General features: G+C 40.2%; 1 protein-coding gene across 1 annotated transcript; it reads left to right on the top strand.

Annotated features, from left to right (window-relative positions):
• The first annotated feature begins 3140 nt into the window (after positions 1-3140).
• On the top strand, positions 3141-5178 carry LOC149141438 (phytolongin Phyl1.2-like). The gene has a single exon (XM_089448134.1). The coding sequence runs from the start codon at positions 3678-3680 to the stop codon at positions 4569-4571; it is 894 nt and encodes a 297-aa protein (XP_089304260.1). The 5' UTR covers positions 3141-3677; the 3' UTR covers positions 4572-5178.
• The last annotated feature ends 15511 nt before the right edge of the window (positions 5179-20689 follow it).

The raw sequence follows: 20689 nt of genomic DNA on the forward strand, positions 1-20689 counted from the left end.
GAATGTCCAAGTACCTTGTATGGATTATGAATACCTCCCTAGTTAAGAGGGAGTGTTGAAATATGTAACTAGGTTCGGTCTTTATAATGACATATGTAGTATGTATTTAATGAAAAAAGAATAATAATTTTATTGTTGTTATTATTGAGGTATGGGTTTCATGCTCAAGGGAAATTCATTTTTAGGTCAAGTTCCCATTGAGAACTTATAGGGCTTGTCATTGAGTCTACAAGTTAAGAAAGTCATTGTCATGCATGAAAGACCCATTTTGGGCATGTTACATATTGTAAAAAGAATTTATTTGAGTCAAAATAGAGTCAAAAGACCCTCCAAGACCTCGTCATGGTGCAAAGATCAAGTCGGCCTAAAGATAACAATTCATACCCCTCACAAGCATATAAATAAGAAGGAACTCAACCTCATTTGGATACTCACTCAAGCAAGTTCAATCTCCTCGAGAAAGAAGCTAGAAAATGATGAAGAAGAAGAAGAAAATCAAGATCGAAATTTTGGGCCCCTCTCTTTCTCATGTTAGGGTTTCTATAGTTGTTGGGAAAATTGAAGTACTTGAAAGTTGTTGGGCAAATCGAAGTGCTCGGAAGTTGTTGGGCAAGTCGAAGTGTTGGAAAGTATTTGGGAAAGTCCAAAATGCTAAAAAGTTGTTGGTAGGTTGAAATCAGAGAAGGATTTGCTGGGCAGATTGAAGTTGCAGAAGGATTTGTTGGGTAGATCGAAGTTGCAGAAGGATTTGTTGGGCAGATCGAAGTTGCAGAAGGATTTGCTGGGAAGATCAAAGTTGTAGAAGGATTTGTTGGGTAGACCGAAGTTGCAGAAGGAATTGTTGGGAAGATCGAAGTTGCAAAAGGATTTTCTGGGCATGTTGAAGTTGCAAAAGAATTTGCTGGATAGGTCGAAGTTATAGAAGAATTTGTTGGGATCAAAATTGCAGAAGTTGCTGGAAAGCAAGATAGATTTGAATTGGTCTTAGAGGGTCTTGGTCAAGGGTCATAGGTGTTTGAATTCATCAATTGAAGTCTATAAGAAGAGAATAATTCTTGTGGGCTTTCCTCTCAGTTAGAGAGGTTTTAGCCCTGGCTGATTGCCTATATCTTGTGTGCTCTTGTTCCACTGTCCTTTATGGTTTAGTAGCTGTTTGATGAAATGGATACTAAATATAATCAATTAAAAGAAGAAACTAATCAAGTTAAGTAAAAATATATCACAAGTAGTTACCAAAGAAAGAGAAATCACCTAATCTAGCTGCCATTAGATTTCTCATTAAAATCCATGCTTGGATCATGATAAACTCAGAGGGATGTCAGTCATTTGATACAAAGGGATATAAATACTAACATTGATTTGCAAAGGAGTGAATGCATAATCAAGATCAAGGCTCTTCTGGCTTGTATTAATAGTTCCCAACCTTCTGCGTTAAAACCCTGTGCCACTTGTTCTCCCACTTCACTACAACAAGACGTCGGATGTTAATACGATTTAGACAAGGGTTCATTCCATAAATGATTCATGGTCGAAAAATTAATGAGGGCTCCCATTCCTTACGATTATGCGATGGTGATCAAAGTATAACCATGTGGTTGTTAAGAGAGGCATGCCGATGGGATCCACCATGAAAACTGATTCAAATATTTGGTTGTGGAGGTCATTATACTTTTTATAAATACCATAACACTTGATTTTGTTGATCATGGAATGGGTGAATTAAGAAATCTCCCATGATCTAATTCTAATTTCCCTTGCTCCAATGTAACTCCCTTATTGGCCATTGAATTTTCCATTGTGTTCAGAAGTTGATACACATGGAAGAATTCAATTTGCTTGAATTGCATAATTTGCAAAATAATCCTTTGCAGGATGGGGGAGAAGCTATGCTTTGTGATCCTCTTGCTTTCCATATTTGGCATATTACAATCATCGGGTCTCCAAACGTTGTTATTTTCTTTGCCAATGCGATTTCCAATCCATACGAAAGCGCAATGTATTCAACTTGGTTATTGGATGCAATTCCTAATCCCTAAGTGTATCGAGTCTCTATTTGTTCATTGGAGCATAGAATAACCCCTCTCGCTCGTGTCACACCTTTTGAAAAACAATTTTGAAATGTATAATGTCTTTAAAGTATGAGTGGCGTAAATGGAAACCTCACATATTTCATGATAAGATGTCTAGAGACAAAATACTAGTGGATCTTAATTTATGAAAAATAAAATTTAAAATATATAATATTTCTAGTCAATATGGTGGTTCATTTCAACGTGAGATTAGAATTCTTACCTGAGATAACAACCGTTGATATATCTAAAAAGTTTCAATCCATTCTCATAATTTAGAATAGTGGAATTTTAAAATTAGACAACTATTAATATATTTAAAAAGTTTCATGAATCCATTTTTAGATTTTAGAATGGTGATAAATCTTTAGAGTAAAAGTCCCTGTAAACATTGTAAATGTCACTTACATGTTTTTATTAATTTTCTGCTAAAAACAACACACATTAAAATATCTCAGAAAAAACCGTTATCTAACACATCAAAATAATTTATAAATATCAAAGGGACTAAGAAACAAAAATAAATAAACATCAATCACCACCTCTATGAACATTATATATATCAATTAAATATTTTTATTTATCTTTCAAAAAATATTTTGAACCATCTCCTAAAAACAACAAACATCAAAATAGTTTCTAAATATCAAAGTAAACTTAAAAACAACCATGAATAAGTATCAATCACCACCTCTATGTAACATCATATAAGTGAACAAGCATCAATTACCACCTTTGTATAACATCATTACCACCTTGAAATATCACCAAAATAAACTAACTGTAAAACAATATTCCGTGACTATACAATTCTTGGACATAAATGCAACATGGCAACTTCTCTCTCTGGCTACGAAAGTAAGCGCGATATCTGAAACCCAGTCTTACGGGTTACATTTTCACTTTGCATCATCGCCGGCGGGGTGGGGTGTATCGCCACGTCATAGACCATGTGGACATTCCGCACCTGGATTCATTCCGCCTTTTCTTTTCTAAGACAGCGACGCAACGCGTTTTCGAATGTCGTCCAGCGGGTCCCATGGGAGGGAGGGTCAGGAAAGAGGCCCCAACCCCAGCAATTTCGCGTCCTTCGTCAAAAGACGCAAGCCGCCTACTCTGCTCTGGACAAGTCGCCGACGGACAAATCCGTCCGAAAATTGAAAGTCAGGTGTGTAGGCAGATTCGATTGAAGCCCTAGGGAAAAAAGGGTTCTGTCATTGCCATATCTTTCCACGAAACGGGCGGAGGGTGTCAGTGAAGCAGTCGGGTTGTTCGCTGTCAGAATTTGTTTCCCTCTCTGACCTTGGCGAAATGACACGGAAAACATCATCTGGTTTCCTGGTCCGCAGATGGATTTCGCTCAACACTGTCCAAACAACGTAGAAATTCGTAAATACGTGACCCGTCCAAGATGGTTTCCGATCGGTCTCGCGTTCAATTCTGCAAGTGGGCCATTTGAATTTTCCACAGAAACATAACCCTAGATTGGTTTGGAGGTCGAGTTCGATTCTCCAGGTCTGTATGCTTTCCTATATGTTTTTAGCCTTATCCTTAAGATCATTTTTCGGGTCTCAGAAAGAGGTTGATTGGTCATAATAACCAGAATAAATGATGGAGTCTCTGCGAAAACTGGTGTATTATGCTTGTGTTAAGAGAGGCCCAGTAATTGTTGCCGAATACATTGATTTAGGGGACGCGGAGCAACTGGCAATAGCCGTTGAGTGCTCAGGTAGACCCCCTGCATTCCACAGCAGATTCACGCAGACTATTAAAAACAGAAGATACAGTTTTCTCATGGATTCTGAGTTTGTATATTATGCAACAGTTGACGAGGCCCTTCCGAAAGTGAAAGTTTTTTCTTTCTTAGAGCAGGTGAGGGATGAGTTCAAGAGACTGCTCAGGGCCAAGGGTTTGTTAAACAGTAAGGACGAAATCCTGCAGGGTTGTGGCCTGGGTGATGATTTTGCCTCTACATTTAGACGTTTGGCTGCCCCATTCGTTGGGATCCCCCAAACCGAAAAGCGCAGGATGGAGGAGGAAGAAGCAGCAAGTGCCCGCCGGGAAGAGGATGAGACCGAGACCGAGGTTTGCTCCCCCACTGCTTCGGCACCACTGTATGGGAAACCCCAACCTGATTCCAAACCTAAAAAGGATAAAAAATCTCTCTGCTCTATACCGCCTTTAATTTTGAAGACAAACAAACACGAAAAGAAGAAGGTGAGAGATCAAGTGACTCAGGTAAGAGAGATCATCATGGAGAGCAGTGGCAAGGCATTGGATAACGGTCAGAAGCTCGAGGTTACGGTAGATGGAAATACTGGAGGTGCTGCAGCCCTTTCTTTGCAGAGGACTGCTAGTATGCGAACTAAAGGTCAGCAGATTGCACAGAGAATGTGGTGGCGCAATGTCAGGGTTGTTCTCCTTTTGGATTTCGTTGTTTGCACAATACTGTTTGTTGTGTGGCTCTGCATCTGTCGTGGTTTTAAATGCGTTTCAGACTGATGGAGTACGTCTCTTGGATAAACCTTTTCAAGATGTGTAGCTGTTTTCCTTGTAAGCTCCAATCGGCTGCTTTTCAACTGCAATCTAGTGAATCGAATAATATGAGACTTAAATATATACTGTAAATATAGATTTGTGGTGGCACGAAGAGGCTTCGAATAATGTGACCTTCATGTTTTGGGTTCAGGAGGCCACTGTATTAGTATTGCTGTTGATTAGCCAGTGTTTCAGAGTGTAATAGATACAAATGGGCTATTGTATGGGAAGATATAGGAGAATTTGGTTTGATTCTTGTACATTCTTCAGTTGCCATATAACATTAAAGAGTGCATTCGTTTGATCAATGAAGGAAAACTGGTGTTGAAACACGGAAAAACATTGCTGGAGTTGGTCCTCGTGTAAGAGTGAATGTGTGCTACTGTGGCATTCTATTTCAGTTGCAAAACAAGCATATATTGCTATTATATGACTGGTGTGTACGATAGGATAATGCCACATAAGTACATCGTATTTTGCTGCCATAAGTCTGTATTTCCTATGTTCTCAATCGTGTAAGCATTTCCTCTACCATAACTGCAAGATTGTAAGCCTATTCTTCATTGTTCAAGATTCCTGGTATAGTCCCCAGATGAATTGTTACTAGAATTTTCTATTGCATACAGCTGCTTTTGGGGTTTGCTGCATTTCTTACGTGTATTTATAGGCTCAGGATATATTCCATTCAGATTCTTATGCTTGCTGAATTTTGTTTGGTCGAGTATGGATGTACAAGGTAGCCAAAATATTTTTTTTTGGGGGGGATTTCTTCCAGTTTCAGATGGCTGATATATAATAAAAGTTAGCTTATTGTTCATTGACATGTTTTTGTGCCTTTAAGCTTTTTTAAATGCATGATTTAAACAGCAAATCAACCTGTGTGTAAATCCATTATCGATTTGAGGGCAGGGTTCCTGAGAATGTGAAGCACCACCCCCCATAGTTTTTGGGTTCAATCTCATGGACACTAAATCCTGCCATGATTTTATGAACCCATGAGAAAGCTTGGAAACCCTAAATAAGTGGTGTGTTATACAACTTTTATATTGCAGGTCAGGAATTGGGTGTGAAGAGTTGTCATGAAAGCTTTCTGTATGTGCATTGAGGTTGAATTTCCTTGATTGTCATCTTTCCAAGGAATGCAAAATCCCAACTTAGCTTTCATCCACACATCCTTTGTAAATAGAACATGCATGCAGCTAAATATATTCTAGGTATTTTCACAATCAAGTAGAGGCACACAACAAGTGCTCTTTCATGGGAATATGTTGACCTGTAATGGTGCACTTGCACAGCAGATGAATTAGATGATTTGTGTTGGCTTCATACTTTAGTCTGTTAAGCTTTCTGTTTGACTAAATTTCCTGGTTTTTAAAGTAGAATTTATCCTCCTTTAAAAGTTCTGACATAATGTATTTGGAAAAAATACTTATCTACGAACCTGCTATGACTGATATTATCTGAACCGGACTGGTCATCTAACTGGTTGATCCCAGAAACCGGAACCCGACAAAAACTGGAAACAAAACCAGACCACATAATTGGTTGACCACAAATACATAAAATATTCATATTTTGAAAAAAAAATCATGTGCATCCATGTGAATCCAAACTATTATCCACTAATATGCAAAGTTTCTCAGGTATATAGCAAGGGTGCATATAACCAAAATAGCACTGAGTGCAATCAATATCTGAACCAGAATATTTCAAAAGAGGTTCTAAATGGTTTAGTGTTTTACTTCTTTATATATATGTGTATTAATTAAATTGAATTTTTCCTTTTAAATTTAAGTCTAAGTGGTCACTGTTGCGGGCTGTATGGCTCTGGAAGGAACTGACTGGTTTTAACATTTATGGTCAGTTCCATATAGAACCAGGTGGTTTGGTATTGAAACAGTGTTTATCGGTTTAGAACATTCAATCGGATTGATATGGCCTTGGAACTGGTTGGACTGGCTGGTTTTGCAAGAACTCTGCCGGTACAACCAGAACCAATCTGATTTTGATAAATTGGCTATGATGGCCTATGCAGAGTGGTTCTATGTGAACTCAGAATATTTGGATCTTTTTGTCATGATTACTCTGCCCTCTTGATCCCCAAATGTTGTTGTTGCTAAGAACTCAATCTTGGCGGCTTTTGGATCTTAGTAAAGGTGGTGTTGATATTGTTACATGTCATCTATGTGGTTCTGTAGTTACTGAGCAAAATTGCCAAACATGGATCACATTTATTTTGGGAAAAGTACATGTACATGTACCTAATGCACCTTTCTTGGTGTTTCTATTTTCTTTTTGTTCTCTAGGAACTCCATATGGCAAATGTTCCTCAAATGTGGAGATTCCATCATGGTAGATGTCTAGAGGACAAGGAGGGGCTAGTCCATGTCAGACTTGTTTTCTGAGGTAGAGAAGCATGAAATGCTATCAAACATCAAGTTAGGTTATATGGATTGAATAAATTCAGAAGCCACACTGTTAGAGAAGAATACCTTAGTTTTTGATTGTGGGGTTTCTTGACCAGTTTAGGTGTTGGGGTGGCTACTCCTTGATCCATAGGCTAATCTTGGTATGTAATGATATTTCTCATCTAAAGAACTAAGGTTATTTGAATTCATTAGAAAAATTTATGGAATTTCATTCCACTGTTGAGGGGGCCTAGTTGGATTGGTTAGTGGTGGGGAGATGCGACATCCTACACCATTTTTTTTTGGAGGGGTTATGGTGGACAACTCCCCTCAATCAAGAGGAAATTAAATAAAGTTGTTGAAGAGGAATTGACTTAGGGGAGTTGATGCCCTCAAAATAGCCCTTTCAATGAAGGGTTGTCGGCTAGGGCAGTCAATCTCAAGCATCTCTTAAAAGTGGATGAGATTTGTGGTGCCAAGGGGGTTTAGTTGTGAGCTAGGCTTTGTTGTTAAGACGCAGTACAATTAACACAAGATATTTTCAAAGCTCTAGTCTCAAAGGAAGCCGTGGAAAAAATTCTTGGCCATTAAAATGTCTATGGTTTGGCTCAAGGAAGGCTCAGCAAGAGGAGGACATCGACAAAGAGTTTGCATTTCATTTTTGAATGGTCTTTCAATCCTAGGGCTTAACGGGAGGATATAGGATGGCCATGTAAGCTTGCATTGATGTAGTCTTATAAGATCTTTTTTTAGAAGCACAAACAATGTTGTGTGAGTAGTTGTTGACTTTAGATGAATTGACAACCTTTTTGTTGGATATCATTGATAACAAATTACTTGTTAGATGACTTCTCATGAAATTTCTATAAGGTGACTTGGTACTTTGTTAGTTTGGCTTTATTACAGGCATACAAATTAGTTGTTAGGAATCAATCATTGGGAGATACCATCAACAAAGAATTTATTTATTTTATTTGAAAGATTGGTGACCATAAGCTTATCACCAATGGAGATCTATTACCCTGTTGAGAGTGACTCTTGTGTCTCATCCAAGATTTTGGCCAAAGCATTGGCTCTTAAGGTAAATCATATTATATTTATTAGGTTAAAGATTGTACGTAGAGAAAACTATCTTTAATCAATAGGCATTTTATTTTGGATAATATCATAATTATGTGGATAGGTAGAGTGGGCTAGTGATTTTGGCGTTGATACCCTCTTCATTAGAATTGATTTTGAGAAGGATTACAAGAGAGTAAAGTGGCTCTTTATTCTAACCATGCTCGAAGCCCTTGGTTTTGAGCCTTTTTTGTGCTCGTCTTTTTCCTATGGCATGTTTAATAGCTGACGAGGTTGTCGCTTGAGTAGTCGCGACCCAAGGGCATCTAAGTCGTCAAATCACTTAAGGATCATACCTGGTCTAGGCCACACCAACCCTTAATATGGCTAGATTTTTGCCGACATAATTTTCGAACCAATGACCTTTTCACCATGGAGTGCTTGAATGGAACACCTTGTCTTTGTCTATTCTACGCCTCTTGGGCATATTAGACATGTTGCATTAGTTAGGATTGGGCTTCATTTTATAAGAGTTGTTTGCACTGTTACTTTTTAGAGGCTTTTTGTTTGTTGGTGCTGAATGGTACATTTTTAAATCACATCATTTTTCATTACTCCATTAAACAAGGTTGCTTCTTGGCCAATTACGCACATGTTTTGGTAGTGGTGGATGCATTTGGATATCTTCTTGTAGCAACTAATGCACATGGATGTATTTATTATGGGGATAGGGAAGTGATCAACAATCAGTTTGCTAATGGATTTCGCTTTTAGTGTGCCTAAACCTCAATTTGGTGCAATCCACATTGTCTTGTATTGATTATATTTTGTATAGCCCTAAGTGCAATCACTAGTGACAACAAATTTGAGTTTTGTTTTGTTGGTGCTAAAGACCCTTTAGATTGGATTCGTCAAACTCAGAAACATATTTGGTCCAGGGTAATTGTGAGGTATCTAGGATTTCCATTGGGAATTAGAGTTTCTTCCTCTTCCATGCAAGAAAGATGGTCAATAAGGTTGTAGTTTAAGCTTCAATTGTGGCAATTTAAAGATCTTCCATTTGAAGGTAAGTTAATTGTTGTTTCCAAGGTTTTCCACTCACATATTTAATGTTTCTTGTTGGTTTTCGAACCTGATGCAGGAGCATTCAACTCAACATTATCATTGTATTCTAGTAGACATAGGGGGTCTTGTGTTTCAAGGAAGTTGGTTTCCTAAGTATTGAATTAATGTAATTATTTAATGTTTTGAGTGATTTTAATGAGAATAGGGATTAATTGAATATTGTGAGACATAATTGTAAATGTTCTCAAATGTAGGAGAACATGAGAGATTTAGGATAGTTGAGTGATGAGAGGATTGAGAATTGATTGTAAATCTTAGATTAGGAGTCAGTTCATGATTTTGTGGATTTGAGAGAATCCTTAGGGATGAGGAAGAGATTTTAGGATTTTGTTGAGGAATCTATGGATCTAAACTAGAAATTGGTTTTAGAATCCCTTTGTATAAATGCAAGCCAAAAAGGCATAGATGGAGGTTGGAGAGGTTGAATAGGTAAATAGATAGCAGATTGGAGTGTTTGTAAGCCTACGGGCAGATAATGAACAAAGGCCATTAAATTAGAAGATCAGGCGAGGAGAGATAGAGTGACTCATTATGTAATTATTGTTGATATATATATATATATATGCACAGAGATTAAATTCCAATATATAAGTGTGTTATCGGATATCAATTAGTGGATGAATGAATGAGTTAGGATGTTCTGTGTAGCAAATGTGTGCAGGCGAATACACAGAGGAAACGAAATGCAGTGGAAAGGAATGGGTTGTTGAATCCATTCGAAGACCAAATAATGTTTGGAGGAGCGGAATTTCGAGATCCCAGAAGAAGGCCGAAACCCATAGGAAACACTGAAAAGTGGCGTTAAAACCAAGTAAAGAGATAATCAATAAGTGAAGAAATGATACACCGTAACCGTTGGATCTTGAAGATCAACGGCTAGGATTAAGTCACAACTTAATTCGCGAGGAAGGTGGTTTTGTAACAGTGAAAGCGGATTTCGGGCGGCATCAAAACTGTAAGCGGTATTGAAGGGCGAGCGCCGATTCCACTCATCAAACGACACGTGGTAGTGGGGAGGAGAGAGGAAACTGCTTATCGGGCGGTTAATCCTCGTGCACGTTGCCCGCCGAAATCTTTGTGAGTCGTTAGATCTGGCGCGAGTAAATGGACGACGAAGGATCAACGATTAATTTCGTTGATCGGGAGTAATGTCAACCATTGGATCGGAGGATACAACAGACGGTTGAGATGTAATCGCATATCGCAAGGTTAGGAGGTGAAGGATGTTGCGATGGCCGATAGCGATAATCGCTGATCGGAGGTCGGTGTTTTGGAGATCAGAGCAACAAGGCAGAAGGGCTTGGTATTAACGGACTCGACGAATATTATGGTTGTGGGTATATAAATTTTGAAGTCTGGCTTATATGGTGCGCAGTGGAATTTTAATGTATTCCCTTTGTATTCGGTAAAGTATTGTGCTTGAGTCTTTTAATATAAAAGGGTGGTTTAATTGTTCCGATAGTCACATATCGGAGTCGGAGGCGCGACAGAGCATATATGTGGTAAGACTGTGGGTAATTGTGATGGTTGATTGCGATAAAGGCGTTTATCGATAACTGTGCAAAAGCCGTAGATTGGCAGAAAAAGGTATGTTTGTGCATGTTTTTATGTGTATTCTCTTATAAGAGAATTACAAAGGTTAAACTGCGATAGAAGGAAAATGTGGGCTTTGGTTATATATGTGGCTTATGGTTATAACCTAAGGTTTAATGAGGGCTTAGAGGGGTGTATGAGTCCCGATAGTTAAAGGAACGAAGGTTTATACGAGTTAATAAGTCTCGATAGGAAGGGTTTAAAAGCAAGGCTTTAACTAAAGTTACATATGAAGGATAAGGGGTGATTTATGTACGATAAATGCATATTGAATGGAGAACTAGACTATGTTGGGGTTTAATAAACCATGAAGCATAGGAACTGATGGATGGGCCTTAAACCTTAGTAAATGAAGATTTAACTCGACAGAGAGTTAAAATTCCTGGGACAGACAGGATATGTGCATAATCCATGCATACTGTGGGTAAAGCAAGGCTAACCCTGCGTCAAAACCAAACTCATTTTGTTAAATTGAAGAAGATCTTAAGGTCCTTTTTTGGGGCCAAGTATTTTGGGGAGAGGGGCCTTCCTAAGGTTCCTAGGCATTTATGCATTTGCTGCCATAGCCAGAATGTTGCTTGGGGCTGATTCACATTTCCACCCAAGGGAAGCTCTTGGTGATAAGTTGGTAGTTCGTTGTATCAAGGGTGATGCCCCATGGAAGATTCTACTTATCCACAGGTTGATGTAGGCTAATCACATATACAAAGTGTAGGGTAAATTTGCTTTATGTGATATTATTGGTGGTCCACATCTTTTAAGATCTAGGGGTCAATGTTTCTAAGGATTATTTGGGAAAGCTTGAAGATCTATTGCAAAATGACTTTCCTTATTTTAGGCAACATAAGGGGTTGGGACTGTCCTTTTTGTCCTAGCATGGGTTGGAAGCTTCAAGGTTAATGGATTGTAAAATTTTCAGATTTCAAGCAAGGACACTCAATGAAAAGGGCTTTCTTTTTTTGGTTGTTGTGGAGAGGTCTTTGGGATGTTGGGCACAAGTCTTGGATGTGTTAAAACAAAATGTAGCACCCTTATATGATGCAAATTCTGAAATGTCAAGGGGCTAGTTTTGTACACAAAAAGGTTATCCATTGTTGCCACAATAGCTCTTTCACACACTTTTGGTTGGCTCTTCTTTGACTCAAAGGGGGCTTCCCTAAAGGTAGGATTACTAAGGCTGAAGATTGAAAGTTCAAGGTGATTTTATGAAAGAGTTAGCATAAGCAAAACAAATGGTTGTAGTAAAAGTTGAATAAACGAGTGGTCTGGGAAAGGAATATGAAGGTAGAAAATCCCAAAACTAGTGTTTACCAAATCTTAGGCAAATGCAATGAAGGAAGATTAGTTTAAAGTGAGCTATTTTGTGAATGATTAAGATAGGTAGGGCTGCAAATAACATGCCACAATCCACCTCACTAGTGTTGGAAATGACTATAGAAATGAGTCTTGGAGAGCCCTATTGGTACTACTATTGAACATGTTGATGAATGGTCTTGCCCCACACTAATATATTAATTACAACAATAACTTGTTTGATGGTGAGGAATTGATATATGCAAAAATAGAACAACAAAAAGCAAATAAGAATCTCCATATGTTACTTTTGTCGAAATGACAGATGCTCCATTGCAAGGCCTTCACAACACATTGTATGCAAGCGATCCCTATAATTTTCTAGCAACATTAAAACATGCAAAAATTAAGCATCATGTGTGACAGAATGATACCTCCAATCTTCCATTAAGCTTGCAAAATGGTGTACAACGTAGCCCAAAGTGAGAGCTCCTCAATTGTTGGAAATTCACGCACCCTAGGTTTGGTTTATGCCCTAGCAAGGAACACAAACACACTAGAGATGCCCAACCAAAAACAACTTTGCACAACGGAATATAACAACAAACAGGTCAACAACACTACACAAGATTTCGGCCCAAATCACGTTCCTTATTAGTCCATCAATAAGAAAACCTTAAGGCTCTTGTACCAAGGATCATGGCCCTTTACCAACCTTTATACAATGCTAATATATAGGTCAGTCCTTTGACCAAATACAACTAGGGTTGAGGCCTAGTCCATCAGACTCTCATCTACCCAACTATGAGTACACTCAACTGTCTTTCGCCTACAAAATGCAACCAACAAGATACTTACTCACTTGGGCTTGTTCCTTTAGCTCATAGTCCTCATACAAACCTTGTTGTACATTGTTGTAACACTCAATCCTTTGCTACTAAAGTATTCTCCTAATTGTTGGCCTCATTGTTATCACCAATAGGCAGATCCTTTAAACCTATTGTTACCCTCGGCCTTTTGATCTGTTCTCAACTAGCTATACTTGCCTCTGCCAGACTTCCTTTTATCCTTGTCCAACCCTAACTGACCTTTGTCTGTTCCTCGATCTCTTCTTGCAACTTTGACCAACCCTTGGTCCTGTTACCCACCATTTTGTGGGTAATATCCTTAGGAGAAATTTTTTCTCCGAGATGGTCCTCAGTCGACAGCCAACAACCCTTTGCAGCGATCAACTAGCTCATTGTGCCATTTCTTTGCCACTTGAGCCAGCCATGTGGTCCCTCACCCATCTGCCATGATTGTATGTTTGAAGGCGAGCCTCTCGAATCTAAAGGTATGCCTTGTCATTTTGAAATTGAGTATTTTAGTTTGCTTGTCATGGACACTTTTGGGCATGGATTAATGGGGGGATTCGGCGGAAAGGATGGGCTAGGTCTGTGCTTCTGTCCCCTAGACCCCTTTTTGGAACTAACCTTGGATTCTAGTCCCATGGGATCTCTTTTATTGACCATTTGGTTTCATGGATGGTATTTCACCAGAAACCTTGATTTTGGTTGCGTGGTCCCGCTCCCTTATCACTTATATTGCCCTCTTTCCATTCATTATTACCCCATCCATCATTTTTCCTGCCTGGGTCCACATTCTTCAATTGGGTCCACATAGGGTTAGCGTTCCCCTTCCCCTTGCCCACACCTTAGGTCATGGCCTGGAATGAAGCTCGAAGGTTGATGCAGCTGAAAATAAAGTTAAAAGCATATATGGCCACATTCAACAGGAAAAGTACCACAAAATGCAAAAGATGGTCGGAACAAAAACATTTCAGCACGTGGGCAAAAGCTAATACATGAGCTCTACCCCATTATCATGGCCATCACCCTGGTTCCTACAGGTTCTATGAGCCTTCTTCATCATATAAGAACACATGATTGTCCCAACTTCTTTTGGGCGATGAATCGCCCCATCCTAAAATGGGGTTTCCACTGCTATATCTTACACATCATGCTCTAACCCCTCGAGCCTCGAGCATTTAATCAAAGAGAATCACAAAAAGGCAAAAGGCATAAAAGAAGGGTGGATAAATCAAGGCCGGGGCACCTCATGTACCACGATTTCTCCCTCTTATACGTTATAAACCCAAGTGTGGGCTTCCCTCTTATTAGCTACCCTTGCACCCCGACATGTGACCCAGGGCTACCCCTTTTCATCCCCTACTTCATTCACCATATCTGTCACATGCCACCACCTTTTGAAGGATGTACCTTGAATATTGCCCCCTTTAGAAGTAGAAACCACCTAATAGGGTGGTTGGTTAACCCATTTGGAGTTTAGGAGACATTGACATATCCCTAAGCCCATTATGGAAGGGTAGGCCATTATGAAGTCTCCATCTGTGGTCCATGATTAGGTAAGCTCATTTACTCGATTTCTCTAATGACTTGTTGTACTGGAAGGCTAGGGGACACATTGGATCTTATGCAGGATTGCAGATGGTTTCCATTTGGGGTTTGGTCTCCCTATACAGGGTCCTAATCCTCCAGAGGGCTACATTGGCACATGTAGGGTGAGTGTTGAGAGCCATGGACCTCCACAATAGCAGATTGCACTCCATGGATCCCCACAACCATTCAGAGATTGCTCGTGGTTCACTTATTGGACGAGGAGGATGCACTTGATCCATCATGCCCAACCGACCCCAGATCTACACCATACACTTGGCAGATGATCCAGGACTTCCACGATGATGTGGCATCACCTACACCATCATCCTAGCCCTTGAGGGCAGCCTACAGGCATCTTCGATTTGTTTGGAGACCCATGAGGACACTTGTGTGCCCCAAATGTCATTTGGAGCACCACAGGTTATTACAAGGGGACACCGCCTTGCCCACTGCTTTTGAGGGTCCCTCTCTTCATTATGGCACCCATGGACCTCATTAGGCCTCTTAGAGGGGCCTACGACATGCATCGTTTTATTATTTGACCTCTTGAAAGGCTTACTTTTTCATTTATGAGCTAGTTTGGTGGGCTTGTCACCAAAAGTTGTATTATTAGAACATTATTTTATTTTTGGGGCTTATGTAGGCCAAGGAGGCTAATTCGAACTCCTAAGATGTTTATAAATACAAGTGAGGTGAGATCATTTCTCATCATTTCTTTGGATTGGATCTCTCTCTCTTTAGAGAATTTCACACTTTCTTTTCTTAAAATTTCTGGAGGATGAATTGTAGCTTTTATGGATGAATTTTGATGTATGGTTATTGGTCTATCTTCTCTTGGAGCTTTTCTATTTTCATTTGTGAATGGTTGGATATATTCTACTGCATGTGAGTACGAAATTTCGATGTTATTCTTTTTACTTTTTGTCATATATGCTGGATTGGGATTTTCGTTGTTTTAGGGCTAATTGCTGCATGCAATTATTGCTTAATATTGTGCAATTGTCTCTATTATAATTTTCTCCCCATGTATGGGCCATGTAGTGTGAGCGAAATCTCCTAGGGGTAAAATTTGACCTTGATATGCCATTTCTCTTGTGCATTTGAAGTATAAAAGCTGCAAGATTGTTTTCACTTGACCTAGAGGGTTTGTGAAGTAATTTTGAGGCCTCCTTGATTGACCAAGAAATCTTACACATAATCAACATAGACTCCATTCTCCCAAGGATTAAGGCACTGATCTACCAAGGGTGGTCACCAAAACTCTTATTCTTTCACCTTCTCCCAAGTCTAGCCACATTGGGGTGCCTAGGGCATCAATTTCTTGAGAAGTTAGCCACTAAACAAATTCGATTTCCCAGGTCTCTTGCGCTGGCCTTTCCTTGAGCCCTCCAAATTTGAAGACATTCTGACGGTGGAGTTGGGAGAAAAGCCAAGCCGTAGCTCCGAGACCAAAACTTGCCTTGCTATCCCCAAGGCTAGCACTCCTAGGGTCAAAACAACATTTTTGAGTAATTATATTTTCTTTGATCCTCTCCCCACCTTATCTAGGGCAAGGGTTGCTACTTTCCTTCCTCATACCCTAGACTGGGTCCACTTGGCCTCATGTGGTCCCCACTCTGTTGAAAGACCATTCTTCAAGAACCATCCGGGATACCAATTCTAACAAGGATTTTAGGGATTGGGAAACTCCTTCACAAGTTTTATCCCATAAACCTAACCCTCAAATCCTCTCTTCCTTTCCCTAAAACACAATACCTTGCTTAGAAAGGAAGCAAGTTCAATCCTTCCACCTCTTCTGGGAAAGGGATTCATTTGGATCACTTAGATCCACTGATTTATCCTTCATTGGTGACGCTATTCATATTGGGTCTCCTACTGTCAGTGAAAGTCCGTAAATAGAAGGGGGACAGTGGGCTAAGCCTCCATTTGTTGCCCTTGGCCTAACATTTGCCCTTTAGGGATCCCCTTCAGGTCCCTTGCTAGTTTGAGTGGTAACAAGTCCAACCCCTTCGGCTCACTGGTTTTACTCTCAACCAATTGTTTTGGCATCTTCTAGGCCACATATGCCTTGCTTTAGGTCTCAACCTACCTTCCTTTGGCACTTACAGACTTCGACGAGGCCCTAACAACTCCAACTGCTTCAACAAAACCTTGGTTCAGACTTCGTCCAAGGCTTATCGTTTGTCCGCTATAGGTCTTGGACATACGTTAACCAACCCTTGATAAGATCTCAACCTTCTTTCCCTGTCTGTGGCTACACTTTGCCCTTGCTGGATAGTCATAAGAGCTCATACATCTACCCTACTTAAGCTCTCTAACCAACCTCAGCTTCACAACTTGCGGTCTTGTTCTGTTTAGCATAATAGACCCTCGACCTTGCTTGTCCCAGGCCTCAACCCTCTTGGTTAGACTTTTTCTCCTTCTTCCAACTGCGGCTAGGGAAAACCGACCTGCCCTCTCCACAGATCAAACTCAGCCTCATAGAACTTCAACCTCTTTATGGACAACCACTAACCAAACTCCACTCTTTCCTGGTTGGTTGCTTCTTGAGTTGTCTAGGCTAAGTCCTTATAGCCTCCTCCACAGAAATGAAATCCTTCTCATTTGATGTGACATCTAGCCTCTCCTTTGGCTATAAGGTCACTTAGGGAATGCCTTGGTCCATTAAGGTGCTTCCCTCTTAACCACTTAATAGTAAATTAGAATATAAAATTCACTTGGGTTGTAAGCCTAATCCTTTGGGTCAAAACCCCAAACTTTGGTATTTTGCCCACAAGCTCTCTTTTTATGCGTTTTCTCCACTCGGAAATACCTTTGGAGCTACCAAATTTCAACACTTCCTCTTAGTGAGGGAGGTATTTCCACCACTACCTTGTAGTGACCCTCGCTCCGAATTTGATCCACAACTACGTCCTTCTAGAAGAGTTGGATCTTTGAAGATACCATCCTTGTAGAAATCTCCATCTCCAAGACTTTTCCTTCCATGGCCATGATTGTCCTTGCATGTGCCATGTCTTCTTTTTGCATGATCATGACTTTCCTTGCATGGTGCATGACTGTCCTCACATGTACCATGACTTTCTTTGCGTGCACCACGATTGTCCTCACACGGGCTATGACTTTCCTTGCACCACCGCAATTGTCCTCTCATGCTCAGTGACTGTCCCTGCATGGTCGAAAGGCTCCACTCTCTCGCTTGAACCCTGAACGTTAGGCTTCCACTAGGCGGTTGACTTTCCTTTGCAGTTTCCCTCTGAAGCCAGACTCCCTTTAAGCCTACACAACCTCCTCTTGGCTCACTTTGCTTTCCTTTTCGGAAAGTGCTGCAATTGAACTTGTGTTCTTTCAAGCTCAGTCCCAAGTTGCAGTTGAATGTTGGGCCTAGTCCACTCTAGACCACTGCAACTCACTTTGCAAGTGTCCTCATCCTCTTGGGTCAAACAACTCATATGCACATGGCTCCATTGCCGGATGTGCAATCTTGCAACCCAATGAAGATACATCTCACAATCAACCTACCATCTACAAAGAGCTACCTTGTCCATGCCAAAGCACTCCTTGCCAAGGCATCTGAACTGTCTCAACATACTTTGACAAGTCAACATAAGTCCATCATCAACAACTTGCCACAAAACATATTGTTGCGCATCGAGTTCTCCACCTATCCACCAGAACTCCCATCTTGCTCATCACCAAACTAGTCAAGTCCACATCTCCAAGTTCTCAACTGAACCTTCTATTCCATGTCTAGCCAAATGTGAGTTGGCAACACCGTTGCTTCCTGCAATAGTCTCACGACCCCCTCCTAGAGATGACACCTATACACACTCTGATCTAGCTGCCCTTCAAAGTAGCTCTGATCCCATGTTGGAATTCCACACACCCTAGGTCTCGTCTATGCCCTAGCTAGGAACATAGACACACTAGAGATGCCCAACCAAAAACAACTTTGCACAATGGAATATAACAACAAACAGACCAACAACAATACACAATATTTTGGCCCAAATCACGTCCCTTATTAGTCCATCAATAAGAAAACCTTAGGGCTCCTGTACTAGGTATCATGACCCTTTACGAACCCTGATACAATGCTAATATATAGGTTAACCCTTTGAGCAAATACAACAAGGGTTGAGGCCTAGTCCATCAGGCTCTCATCTACCCAACTACGAGTACTCCCAGTTATCCTTCGCCTACAAAATACAACCAACAATATACTTACTCACTTGGGCTTGTTCCTTTAGCCCACGATCCTCATACAAGCCTTATTGTAGCGTTTAATCCTTTGTTGCTACAATTTTCTTTTACCCCTTGGCCTCACTGGTTTCACCAACAGGCTGATCCTTTAGCCCAGCTGTTACCCTCGGCCTTTTGATTTGTCGTCGACCAACTATACTTGCCTTTGCCAAACTTCCTTTTAACCCTATCCAACCCTAATAGACCTTTGTTTGTTCCTTAGACTCCTCTTGCAACTTTGACCAACCCTTGGTCCAACCCTCGACTCACTGGTTTTTACCCTCAACCAGATGTTCTGACCTCTTCTAGGCCACAACTGCCTTGTTGTATGTCTTGATATTCCTTCCTTGACACCTGTAGACTTTGTCTAGGCCCTAACAACTCTGACTGCTTCAATAGAACCTTGGTTCAAACTTAACCATTCCCTATCCTTTGTCTACGGTAGGTCTTGGACAAACTACACTTTGTCCTTGTTGGACAATCATAAGATCTCATACATTTGCCCTACTTGAGCTCTCCAACCAGTCTCAACTTTCAACAACTTGTGGTCTTGTCCTATTTAGCATAATAAATCCTCGACCTTGCTTGTCCTAGGCCTCGACCCCTCTTGGTTAGACTTCTGCCCTGTTTTCTAGTTGTGGTTGGGGAAAATCAACCCTTCCTCCACACATATCAATTTGGTCCTCACAGAACTTTGGCCTCTTGTTGGAAAAAACCACTAACCAAACTTGGCTCCTTCTTGGTTGGTTGCTTCTTGAACTGTCTAGGCTAAGTCCTTCTAGCCTCCTCCACACAAATGAAATCCCTCTCATTTGATGTGACATCTCGCCTCTCCTTTGGCTAGTATATATAGTTGTGGATAGGTCACTCAGGGAACTTCTTGGTCCATTAAGGTGTTGCCCACTCAACCACTTAACATTAAATTAGAATATAAAATTCACTTACTTGGGTTCGAAGCCCACTCCTTTGGGTCAAAACCCCAAACTTGGGGTATTTTTCCCACAGACTCTCTTTTTGTTGGTTAACTCCACTCAGAAATACCTTTTGAGCTACCCAAATTTCAACATCAATCCCCAAATTCCCAACCATTACAATGGATGAGAGCTCCTCTTTATATAGTGAGTCTCTTCTCTCATACAAAAATATTTTTAACTTTTAACTAACTTCATGTCAAGTGAAACAAATATTATAATGATGGAGTCATTAAATATCTTCAAAATCCATGGTTGATCATGTTACAACATGTGGAAATTAGCCTCTTTAAGGCAATTTGCCCCCATCCAAATATAGTAGTAGTATGCACCAAAAATAAGCATCAAACATAGTCAAATGCCAAGTGTCCACATGTAATGTGCCCTTTAAGGGTGTGCATGCATGCAACCACTTTGATTGTGTGAATTCCAAGGTAATCAACTCCATGGATGAATATCCAAAATGCCAAGTGGATGGAGTGCTCTACAAGAAAAGATGTAGTCAAAACTCCAAAATGGCAAGTGGTCCATCTCCACAAAGAAAATCCAAGAGGACGAGGATGAATTAGGGTTTTGACCAAGCCAAAACTCCATGAAATAATAAAATTTATATCTTCAAGAATAACGAGAAATGTTTCCACAAGTTCACCCTCCAAGAATAATCTCCAAAATGGAAAGGAGACCAAGTATATGATAATGCTAAGTCATATGTTTGATCCTCTTCATCTGCCACACACGTTCCAATAACAACCTCCATAACCACCCCAAATAAAATAAAATATATGGCAACTCAAAGAGGCAAGGGTGCTCTCCAATGAAGGTCAAAAGATACCAAGTGTAGTTGATATCCATGCAATAAAGATGAGAGAGCACCTAAGAGAAGTGCTCACTAGAAAACTATGCAATGTAACTACCTTAACCACATAACGAATCATAAAATATTCTCCATATGAAGT

Source organism: Pinus tabuliformis, chromosome X (genome assembly GCF_031772625.1).
Source record: "Pinus tabuliformis cultivar Carrire ecotype Pingquan chromosome X, CPIR1, whole genome shotgun sequence".
Lineage (NCBI taxonomy): Eukaryota > Viridiplantae > Streptophyta > Pinopsida > Pinales > Pinaceae > Pinus > Pinus tabuliformis.

Coding starts and splice junctions, on each gene's coding strand:
- LOC149141438 (XM_089448134.1), top strand. CDS start 3,678: ATGATGGAGTCTCTGCGAAAACTGGTGTATTATGCTTGTGTTAAGAGA.